Source organism: Schistocerca americana, chromosome 6 (genome assembly GCF_021461395.2).
Source record: "Schistocerca americana isolate TAMUIC-IGC-003095 chromosome 6, iqSchAmer2.1, whole genome shotgun sequence".
NCBI classification, from domain to species: domain Eukaryota; kingdom Metazoa; phylum Arthropoda; class Insecta; order Orthoptera; family Acrididae; genus Schistocerca; species Schistocerca americana.
Window position 1 is genome coordinate 300,195,340 of NC_060124.1, and position 12,349 is coordinate 300,207,688.

Consider the following 12,349-nt stretch of genomic DNA (forward strand, 5'->3'; position numbering starts at 1 on the left):
CTTATATGGAGTTGAGGGTACTAACAGATCAGGGGGCTGACCTGATAAATAGAAACTCTGTAAAAAGAGAAACATTATTCAGGTAGAGATGTGTTCAAAAATAAGTAACTGTAAGTGATCATTCTTAATGTACTAGAACATAAATGGCTTGACTGCTTCATATCTGTGGGATGTTGTTGTTGTTGTGGTCTTCAGTCCTGAGACTGGTTTGATGCAGCTATCCATGCTACTCTATCCTGTGCAAGCTTCTTCATCTCCCAGTACGTACTGCAGCCTACATCCCTCTGAATCTGCTTAGTGTATTCATCTTTTGGTCTCCCTCTATGATTTTTACCCTCCACGCTGCCCTCCAATACTAAATTGGTGATGCCTCAGACCATGTCCTACCAACCAATCCCTTCTTCTAATCAAGTTGTGCCACAAATTCCTCTTCTCCCTAAGCCTGTTCATTACCTCCTCATTAGTTATGTGATCTACCCATCTAATCTTCAGCATTCTTCTGTAGCACCACATTTCGAAAGCTTCTATTCTCTTCTTGTCCAAACTAGTTACCGTCCATGTTTCACTTCCATACATGGCTACACTCCATACATATACTTTCAGAAACGACTTCCTGACACTTAATCTGTACTCGATGTTAACAAATTTCTCTTCTTCAGAAATGCTTTCCTTGCCATTGCCAGTCTAAATTTTACGTCCTCTCTACTTCGACCATCATCAGTTATTTTGCTCCCAAAATAGCAAAACTCCTTTACTACTTTAAGTGTGTCATTTCCTAATCTAATTCCCTCAGCATCACCCGACTACATTCCATTATCCTCATTTTGCTTTTGTTGATGTTCATCTTATATCCTCCTTTCAAGACACTGTCCATTCCGTTCAACTGCTCTTCCAAGTCCTTTGTTGTCTCTGACAGAATTACAATGTCATCGGCAAACCTCAAAGCTTTTATTTTTTCTCCATGGATTTTAATACCTAATCCGAATTTTTCTTTTGTTTGCTTTACTGCTTGCTCAATATACAGATTGAACAACATTGGGGAGAGGCTACAACCCTGTCTCACTCCCTTCCCAACCACTGCTTCCCTTTCATGTCCCTTGACTCTTGTAACTGCCATCTGGTTTCTGTACAAATTGTAAATTGCCTTCCGCTCCCTGCATTTTACCCCTGCCACCTTCAGAATTTGGAAGAGAGTATTCCAGTCAACATTGTCAAAAGCTTTCGCCAAGTCTACAAATGCTAGAAATGTAGGTTTGCCTTTTCTTAATCTAGCTTCTAAAATAAGTCGTAGGGTCAGTATTGCCTCATTTGTTCCCATATTTCTACGGAATCCAAACTGATCTTCCCCGAGGTCGGCTTCTACCAGTTTTTCCATTCGTCTGTAAAGAATTCGTGTTAGTATTTTGCAGCCGTGACTTATTAAATTGATAGTTTGGTAATTTTCACATCTGTCAACACCTGCTTTCTTTGGGATTGGGATTATTATATTCTTCTTGAAGTCTGAGGGTATTTCGCCAGTCTCGTACATCTTGCTCACCAGATGGTAGAGTTTTGTCAGTACTGGCTCTCCCAAGGCTGTCAGTAGTTCTGATGGAATGTTGTCTACTCCCGGGGCCTTGTTTCGACTTAGGTCTTTCAGTGCTCTGTCAAACTCTTCACGCAGTATCATATCTCCCATTTCATCTTCATCTACATCCTCTTCTATTTCTATAACATTGCCCTCAAGTACATCGCCCTTGTATAGACCCTCTATATACTCCTTCCACCTTTCTGCTTTCTCTTCTTTGCTTAGAACTGGGTTCCCATCTGAACTCTTGATATTCGTACAAGTCGTTCTCTTTTCTCCAAAGGTCTCTTTAATTTTCCTGTAGGCAGTATCTATCTTACCCCTAGTGAGATAAGCCTCTAAATCCTTACATTTGTCCTCTAGCGATGCCTGCTTAGCCATTTTGCACTTCCTGTCGATATCATTTTTGAGACGTTTGTATTCCTTTTTGCTTGCTTCATTTACTGCATTTTTATATTTTCACCTTTCGTCAATTAAATTCAATATTTCTTCTGTCACCCAAGGATTTCTACTAGCCCTCGTCCTTTTTACCTACTTGATCTTCTGCTGCCTTCACTACTTCATCCCTCAAAGCTAGCCATTCTTCTTCTACTGTATTTCTTTCCCCCATTCTTGTCAATCGTTCCCTTATGCTCTCCCTGAAACTCTGTACAACCTCTGGTTTAGTCAGTTTATCCAGATCCCATCTACTTAAATTACCACCTTTTTGCAGTTTCTTCAGTTTTAATCTACAGTTCATAACCAATAGATTGTAGTCGGAGTCCACATCTGTCCCTGGAAATGTCACACAATTTAAAACCTGGTTCCTAAATCTCTGTTATACCATTATATAATCTATCTGAAACCTGTCAGTATCTCCAGGGTTCTTCCGTGTATACAACCTTCTTTAATGATTCTTGAACCAAGTGTTAGCTATGATTAAGTTATGTTCTGTGCAAAATTCTACCAGGCGGCTTCCTCTTTCATTTCTTAGCCCCAATCCATATTCACCTCTCCCTTTTCCTACTGACGAATTCCAGTCACCCATGACTATTAAATTTTCGTCTCCCTTCACTATCTGAATAATTTCTTTTATTTCATCATACATTTCTTCAATTTCTTTGTCATCTGCAGAGCTAGTTGGCATATAGACTTGTACTACTGTCGTAGTTGTGAGCTTCGTGTCTATCTTGGCCACAACAATGCGTTCGCTGTGCTGTTTGTAGTAGCTTACCCGCATTCCTATTGTTTTTATTCATTATTAAACCTACTCCTGCTTTACCCCTATTTGGTTTTGTATTTATAACCCTGTATTCACCTGACCAAAAGTCTTGTTCCTCCTGCCACCGAACTTCACTAATTCCCACTATATCTAACTTTAACCTATCCATTTCCCTTTTTAAATTTTCTAACCTACCTCCCCTATTAAGGGATCTGACATTCCACGCTCCGATCCGTAGAGCGCCAGTTTTCTTTCTTCTGATAACGACGTCCTCTTGAGTAGTCCTCGCCCGGAGATCCGAATGGGGGACTATTTTACCTCCGGAATATTTTACCCAAGAGGACGCCATCATCATTTATCCGTACAGTAAAGCTGCATGCCCTAGGGAAAAATTACGGCCGTAGTTTCCCCTTGCTTTCAGCCGTTCGCAGTACCAGCACAGCAAGGCCGTTGTGGTTAGTGTTGCAAGGCCAGATCAGTCAATCATCCAGACTGTTGCCCCTGCAACTACTGAAAAGGCTGCTGCCCCTCTTCAGGAACCATACATTTGTCTGGCCTCTCAACAGATACCCCTCCGTTGTGGTTGCACCTACGGTACGGCTATCTGTATCGCTGAGGCACGCAAGCCTCCCCACCAACGTCAAGGTCTATGGTTCATGGGGGGAGGATCTGTGGGATAAAAGCACAAAAATGGATGATGTGCACACTGTCCTTCAGAAGGAAGAAGCATCAGTCATTTGCCTAAATGAACACTCCTTTATGGAAGAGTCTATGTCAGTTTTAAATAAATTAGAAAACTATAGCGTAGATAAAAGCTTTTGTAAGAAAAACAGGACTCGTGGAGGCACCTGTACACTGGTTAACAACTCGTTTTTAATTTACTGAACAAAGAACTTGTATTTGAAAGTTGCGGTGTAGATATTGAACAACAGAATATTATTACTGTCTCCATATATAGGTTAAAAAAATAAATAAAAAAAACTACTCGCCAAGTGGCCCAGAAAACACACACACAAAAGTATTACAATTTGCAAGCTTTTGGAGCCAGTGGATCCTGTTTCTGACAGAAGGATTGAAGGAGAAGGAAGAGGGGTGAAGGAAAAGGAGTGGTAAGGTTTAGGAAAAGGGGTAGAGTTTGGAAAAGTTGTCCAGAACCCTGGACAGGATGAAAAGGAAAGACTGGTTGGTGGGGACTGCACTGGATAAGATTTGAAAGTCAGGAAAATATCTAAAATAGAGATAAAAGATAAAATAATTCTAAATCCTGTTCTGATGTCAGAAAATTTTAATAAATTCTTCATAACTGTAGCAAACTCTGATGTTGAAAGGTAGTGTACATTTATTTGCCTCAAGTCGAAACAATACTAAGAGTCTAGTAAAATAAAACTGAATGATAATTTATATTTACAGGTAAGTCACATATGTAAAAACAAAGAAAAAGAATTGAACCTTGTGGCACCCCTTGTGATAATTAAACAGCAAAAGATGTAGAAAAAACTATGTTAAGCCTACAAAATAAAAAATGTGTGGGATGGGATTAAATTCCTACCAAAATCATCAAAGCAGCTTGAAATATAATAATGAATCGATTTGAAGAAGTCTGCTTACCAGGCTTTCTCAAATGTGCAGAAGTGAAACCACCATTTAAAAGCGGCTCCAAAGAGGCATGAGAAGTTACTGTCAAATTTCCATTCTTCTTGTGTTTTCAAAAATATTAGAAATTTTGCTACTGAATTGCAATGATCATTTCATTCACAAATTTAATTTTATGTCAAAAAGTCAGTTTGGATTCCAAAATGACTCTGAACTCATGAATAAAGCTTCACAAAAAGTTGTGGGAAACTTGTTACTTACCAAAAATGTCTGACTGTGTGGACCATTCCTTATTATATAAAATGGAAGATATGGAATTATGGGTAGTGGCTTGCAGTGGTGAAAATCCTGTCTGACAGAGAGAAAGCAAAGGATTGCCATAACGTAAAGCAAAGTAAAGTACTCATTGAAGTGGAGAAGTGTTTCATAGGGGACACCCCAAGGTTCAATCATTTTTCTTTTTCGACATAAATGTAAATTATGATTCAATTTTATTTGCTGATGACACATTAGTACCAATAGAAAATAGACATGCAGAAGAAATATCTGAAAATCTCATAAAAACTTTAAAAAACCTAGATGTCTTGCTCTACGTAAATGGTCTAAAACTAAATATTTCAAAAATCCAGCTGATGCAGTTGGAGACAACAATCTAAAATAAGGGAAATTTAGATTATGCATAGAAGTCAGGAACTAAATAAAGCAGAACATGTTAAATAGTTAGCAATGCAATTGGACAGAGATCCATAATTGTCCTTACACACAGACTATAATTACACATAGGCATAATTAAACAGCTTGGCATTTGCTATTTCATTCTTACCCAAAGTAACTGGCCCCGACAAAACAAGAATACAATAATTACTTTGAGACAGTTGTGAGATATAGTGTCGTCTTGTGGGGAAATTCTAGCAACATGACAAGAATATCAACTTTGCTGAAAAAAATTATCAGAAACATGTTCAGTGCAGAACCAAGAGAATCTTGTCAGCCATACTGTTTTCTTGTTGTGCTCACATGAAATAATTTTCTTCACAAACAATAATCTTCAACTGTTTCTTCCGAATAACTTCTACCACAGGTATCAAACTAGGAACAAAGAAAGTTTTATGCTTCACCACACAGACTTGGTCTTTCCACACAGAACCCATAATGTTTGGGAATGAAAATATACAAAAAGCTAAAAACCCTAAATTTTGGGAATTTTGAAACTGAGTCAATGAAAATAAACTATGTAACAGTCTAACAATATTTTGAAAAGGGAAGTTGCCACTCACCATATAGTGGAGATGCTGAGTCACAGATAGGCACAAGAAGAAGACTGTCACAAATAAAGCTTTCAGCCATTAAGGCCTTCATCAACAATAGATGAGACACACACACACACACACACACAAATGCAACTCACACACACAACTCTCACACCTGAATTTGTGTTTTATCCTAAACAAGTAGTGACTTCATAATTAAAAAATTCTGCGACACAGTAATATCTCTTCTATATTAGACTGCTACATATCAAACAATGGAAAATCCAGCATGGAATGTAACAATATTATGAAAAGTAACGTTGCCACTGGCCATAAAGTAGACATGCTGTGTCACAGATAGGCACAACAAAAAGACTGTCACAGATAAAGCTTCTGGCCATTAAGGCCTCTATCAACAATATACATATATATAATGTGGATGGATATGTGTGTGTGTGCGAGTGTATACCCGTCCTTTTTTCCCTCTAAGGTAAGTCTTTCCACTCCCGGGATTGGAATGACTCCTTACCCTCTCCCTTAAAACCCACATCCTTTCGTCTTTCCCTCTCCTTCCCTCATTCCTGATGAGGCAACAGTTTGTTGCGAAAGCTTGAATTTTGTGTGTATGTTTGTGTTTGTTTGTGTGTCTGTCGACCTGCCAGCACTTTCATTTGGTAAGTCACATCATCTTTGTATATATAATAGAGGGAAACATTCCACGTGGGAAAAATTATATATAAAAACAAAGATGAGGTGACTTACCGAACGAAAGTGCTGGCAGGTCGATAGACACACAAACAAACACAAACATACACACAAAATTCAAGCTTTCGCAACAAACTGTTGCCTCATCAGGAAAGGAGGGAAGGAGAGGGGAAGACGAAAGGAAGTGGGTTTTAAGGGAGAGGGTAAGGAGTCATTCCAATCCCGGGAGCGGAAAGACTTACCTTAGGGGGGAAAAAAGGACGGGTATACACTCTCGCGCTCGCGCGCGCACACACACACACACACACATACAGACACAAGCAGACATATTCAAAGGCAAAGAGTTTACACACACACACACACACACACACATGTAAATGCAACTCTTCTATTGTTGATGGAGTCCTTAATGACCGAAAGCTTTATTTGTGACAATCTCCACTTTATGGTGAGTGGCAACCTAACTTTTCATAATATTGTTACATTCTAGTATGGATTTTCCATTGTTTGATATGTAGCATTCTGGTGTGGAAGAGATTTTACTCTGTTGAGGAATTTTTAAATTATGATGTCACTACTTGTACAGGATAAAAACAAATTCCGGTTTTATAATACATGTATAATCTGTTATAGTTACAATCTGATGTGTCTCCTGTTCACTAAGTAAATGATTGAACTTCAGCATTATGAGACAATAAAATTATAATTTTGGCTGAGCTGTACTGTTAATTTTGCAAACATGTAACTGAAAATTGATTTCTTTATTGATATTTATGTCAAATATTTCAACTGGATTCAATTTGTTACAACATATGATTTGTTATGTTATGTAATTCACTCTGTGAATGAGAATTTGCATTTATAGCAAATGAGAAGTGTTCGGGTCTCCACTACTCAAATATCAGTGTTTGAGTAATTGCAGTTCTTTGATTTCTGTTCAAAATTATGTTTTTCAGAGAATTGCAATAGTGCTTTCATAACATGTACATTGAATGTTCCTGTCTATGGGTGGTTGCTGGCACAATTGTGGATGGTTGCTGCTTGATTGAAATATACAGATGTACAATTTACATTTGTAAAAAATTAAAAATAATAAACCACTTTGGTAGCTAATCTATTCACAATTAAATAGTTTTCTTTTAGGATGATTTGTATATATAATGTGTATGTGTGTGACAGAATGCATAGTTAAAATAGATTGACTTTTTATTAAAAGTTCTGCATTTTGAGATCATTTTTATGATCTTCTGGTGAAATTCTTAGGCTGTATCTGTGCTATCTCCATAAATGTGATGTCAAGGAGGGGTCTTCTTCCCAACGGCATTGATTGTTGGCTACCTTTATTAGCTTTCTTTATGAGGCTGTTCCAGAATATAAACGCCAAGGCTGCATAATATTCTGGTCCTTTAGAAATAGAACAAATTATGTTTTTCTAATATGTGTTTGGCAATTGTTGATTTCTCTTGAAGGCCAATATATTTGCCATGTACCATTGCTGCAGAAGAGCATCTCACCACCATCCTTACTAATGTGATACTGTTGAAGATGATAGACCTGCAGTTAAAAATATTTGTGTGTTCTCGTAATCTCTCTAGTGTCCTTAAATCATTCTCACAGTGTTCCAACTGTGTTCGTCCATCTTTGTCAGTCATGACTGTCACAATAAAGGATCTCAAATGTAAATTAGCTAATCAAGTTCTGATCTGTAAGGTACTGGAATAAGTGGGTCAGTGTTCTCTGTCTCATACAAAAAGCCGTACAGACCTTCAGTCCAGGACTGAATCAGACACATTTTCACAGAACATAGACCAATCATTTTATTTGTGATGTACAAACAGTACAGGTTGTAATCAGTTCAGTGGATGCAATTCACAATCATCATCTTGAATGGTCTTAACATATCTAAGACTCACATGATGCAGTTAAAAACCAAACAGTCAAAATGTGGGCAGATTAAGATTATATACAACTACTAAGATATAGAAAAAGTTGACTCAGTCAAATTCTTAGGTTTAAATGTAGATACAAATTTGAGCTGGCAGGCACACATTGAATACCTGGCGAAGAAACTGAGCAGCTTTGCATTTACAATGCAAATATTATCAACTGCAACTAACATGGGCACACGAAAAGTAGCGTATACAAGGTACTTCGAATCCATTATTAGGTATGGTATTGTTCTTTGGGGTAACTCAGCAAACAGTGTGGATACTAAAAATGCAGAAAAAAATCCTTAGAAATATGTGCACTGCAAATCACAAAGAACCATGTCGACCATTATTTAGAAAACCTAAAACATTACCCCTGCCATTCTTATACATAATCGAGATTATTATATTTTTGTACACCAGACATGAATTATTTGAGGGGAAACAATTTTGTCCATCACATGATACTAGAAGCAAAGAAAATTTTATGCTCCGCACCCACCGCCTCACACTGTATGCCCAGGGACCTCAGTTCATGGGAATAAAAATTTGTAATAAATTGAAAGGGAACAAGTTGGTGCAGATGAATTTCGGTTCACTTAAAAGAAAGCTATATGAGGTACTGACACTGTAGTGTTATCACTCAGTGGATGAATTCATGTAGGACAAATGGGAAGTTTGAACTGGATACAATGTGTTACACAATCCAAGAAATATCCTTAATAGAGTTGTTATTTATTGTAGTGCTGAAACTTCCTGGCTGTGCCGGGCTGAGACTCGAACTCGGGACCATTGCCTTTCGCAGGCAGAAGTAAAGCTGTGAGGATGGGGTGTGAGTCGTGCTTGAGTAGCTCAGTTGGTAGAGCACTTGCCCGCGAAAGGCAATGGTCCCGAGTTCGAGTCTCGGCCCGGCACACAGTTTTAATCTGCCAGGAAGTTTCATATCAGCGCACACTCCGCTGCAGAGTGAAAATCTCGTATTGTAGTGCTATTATTTATTAATGTAAGAATCATTGTAACTGTATTGTGAATGTTTGATGTGTCTCCTGTACGCAAACCAAATGGATTGCAAATGTACATCATGAGATGGATAAAACACAGATCAACAATTCTTTTTTAAGCTGATAAAAAAAGTTATGTGTATCTCAAATTTGATTGACTATGTTTTGCGCAGTGGTATGAATTGATATGTGTGTATAATAGTTTTAATAATTTCAGGTATTGAAGGACAATAGAGAACTGCCTCTGTATGGCTCTGGTGGTTTCCGTTTCTTATGGGACACAAAATTTGACTCTGCAATGGTTGCGTTCCTTGATTGTCTACAACAGTTCAAGGAACAAGTAGAGAAGGGAGATTCAGGTTTCTGCTTACCTTATCGTATGGAGAAGGGAAGAATAGAAGATTCTGCCACTGGAAATTCCTACAATATAAAGTAAGTAGGAAACTCGCTATAATTATTTAAAGTCCACTTATAATGAGAAAGCAGAGTTAGTCCCGAATACATTAGCGAGTCAAAGAAACTGGTTCCCCTGGTCTATATTGTGTAGGGCACAAGCATGCAGAAGTACCACTGCATGACGTAGCATGGACTCGACTAATGTCTCAAGTTGTGCTGGAGGGAACTGACACCATGAATCCTGTAGGGCTATCCATAAATCTGTAAGAGTACAAGGGGGTGAAGATATCTGAACAGCATGTTGCAAGGCATCCCAGATATGCTCAATAATATTCATGTCTGGTGAGTTTGGTGGCCAGCAGAAGTGTTTAAACTTAGAAGAGTGTTCCTGGAGCCACTCTATAGCAATTCAGAATGTGTGGGGTGTCACATTGTCCTTCTGTAATTGCCCAAGTCCATCGGAATGCCCAATGGACGTGAATGGATGCAGGTGATGTGACAAGATGCTTATATACATGTCACCTGTTAGAGCCGTATTGAGATGTATCAGGGGTTCCATATCACTCCAACTACACATACCCCACACCATTACATAGCCTCTACCAGCTTGGACAGTCCACTCCTGACATGCAGGGTCCATGGATTAAAGAGGTTGCCTCCATACCCATGCACGTCCATCTGCTCGATACAATTCGAAATAAGACTTGTTCAACCAGGCAACATATTTCCAGTCATCAACACTTCAATGTCGCTGTTGACAGGGCCAGGCAAGGCTTATAGCTTTGTGTTGTGCAGCTATCAAGGGTACACGAGTGAGCCTTCAGCTCCGAAAGCCCATATGGATAATGTTTCGTTGAATGGTTCGCATGCTGACACTTGTTGGTGAACCAGCATTGAAATCTGCAGCAATCTGCAAAAGGGTTGCACTTCTGTCTTGTTGAATGGTTGTTTTCAGTTGTTGTTGGTGTTGTTCTTGCAGGATCTTTTTACGGCTGCAGTGATGTCGGAGAGTTGATGTTTTACCAGATTCCTATTATTCACAGTACACTAGTGAAATGGCCGTACATTAAAATCCCCACTTCATCGTTACCTTGGAGATCGCTCGAGCACCGACTATAACGTCATGTTCACACTCACTTAAATCTTGATAACCAGCCAGTGTAGCAGCAGTAATCGATCTAACAACTGCACCACACTTGTTGTCTTATATAGGCGCTGCTGACCACAACGCCATGTTCTGCCTGTTTACATTTTTCCGTATTTGAATAAGCATGCCTCTATCAGTTTCTTTGGCACTTAAGAGTGTGTGTGTGTGGTTGTTTTTTTTTGGGGGGGGGGGGGGGGCGTTGTGTAACGGTGTCTCTAAATAATGACAATATTATGAAAAGGATAGATTGTTGCTCACCGCATAGAGGAGTTGATGAGTCACAGACAGGCACTACAAAACATTACAGTTAAGCTTTTAACCAAAAGGCCTTGTTCTGCGCGTGCACACACACACACACACACACACACACACACACACACACACGGCCTGTCCCTGGCTACTGAAGCCAGACTGCAAACTGCATCTGTCCCTGATAAATGGGAGAGCAGTGTGGTATGGGTTGTGGGGATGAGGAAAAAGGCTGGGGCAGTGAGGGGAGGGATAGCAGAGTAGGGGTGGGGGAAGCTGCTTATAGAAGCATGCAGGAACATGTTGGAGACAGTGTAGGGCTGCTAAGTGCAGTTGGGAGGTTTGAGGAGGAGGGAAGAGAAGTGAAAAAGGAGAACAACAGAGCAGGGTAAAATGACTTGGGGAATAGAAGACTGTATAGTGCTGGTGTGGGAGCAGGGAAGAGGGTAAATAGGTAAAGGACAGGAACTAGCAAAGATAAAAGCCAGGGGTTTACGGAAACATAGGGAGAGTTTCCACCTATGCATAGGAAGAGTTCCCACACAGGCAGTTCGGAAAGGCTGTAGGAAGTATACAGATGGTGCAGACTGTGTAGCAGTCACTGGAGTGAAGCACGTTGTATTGTGCAGCATATTCACCAACTTACTCGGCCACAGTTTTTCAGTAGCCATTCATGCAGACAGACAGCTTTCACAGGTAACCCTCCCTTTGATGGGATAGGAGATACCTGTGACATACAGAAGTAGGTGGTAGTGGGAGGATGTATGGGCCAGGTGTTGTATGTAGGTCTATTTAAGGGACAAGAGCCATGAGGTAATGGGTTGGGAGCAGGGATGGAGTGGGATGGGCAGTGATCTAGCATAGGTTTGGTGGATGGTGGAACACTGTTTTGTGAAGGTTAGGGAGGATAGTTGATAGGATATTTATCATTTCAGGGCACAAGAGTCAGTCAAAAACCTGGCATAGAAACTGATTCTCCAAAACTCACCATTACAATACAAAATTCAGGACCAAAACAGACTTGAAACACAGTCATGAACCTTCTCTCCCAAAAGCCCTAGTCCCAAAGAAGTATCAGTCCTTTCCAAAGGCTTTACCTTCCATTGCACTCCCAAATCTAATTATGCTGGACTTGTTAAAGACTTTCTCTCCTTTTCCTGGCCAGTACACTGGAAAAACTGTCTCGTGGTTAACCCTACCAATCGTACTCGACCCAAAACCAATACTGAACCATGCCAGCCTCAGTCTATTCATCTATCCAACTGCGATCCACTTCTACTGTCCCCAAATCGTCCCTCTGTTGAGATTACAG

General features: G+C 39.6%; 1 protein-coding gene across 1 annotated transcript in view; it reads left to right on the forward strand.

Annotated features, from left to right (window-relative positions):
• The window catches only part of LOC124619550 (beclin-1-like protein), a 48,738-nt gene that overhangs the window by 35,117 nt on the left and 1,272 nt on the right, over positions 1-12,349 (forward strand). Inside the window, exon 7 of the mRNA XM_047146020.1 lies at positions 9,463-9,677. Coding sequence (XP_047001976.1) covers positions 9,463-9,677 — 215 coding nt within the window. The remainder of the gene's footprint in view (positions 1-9,462; positions 9,678-12,349) is intronic.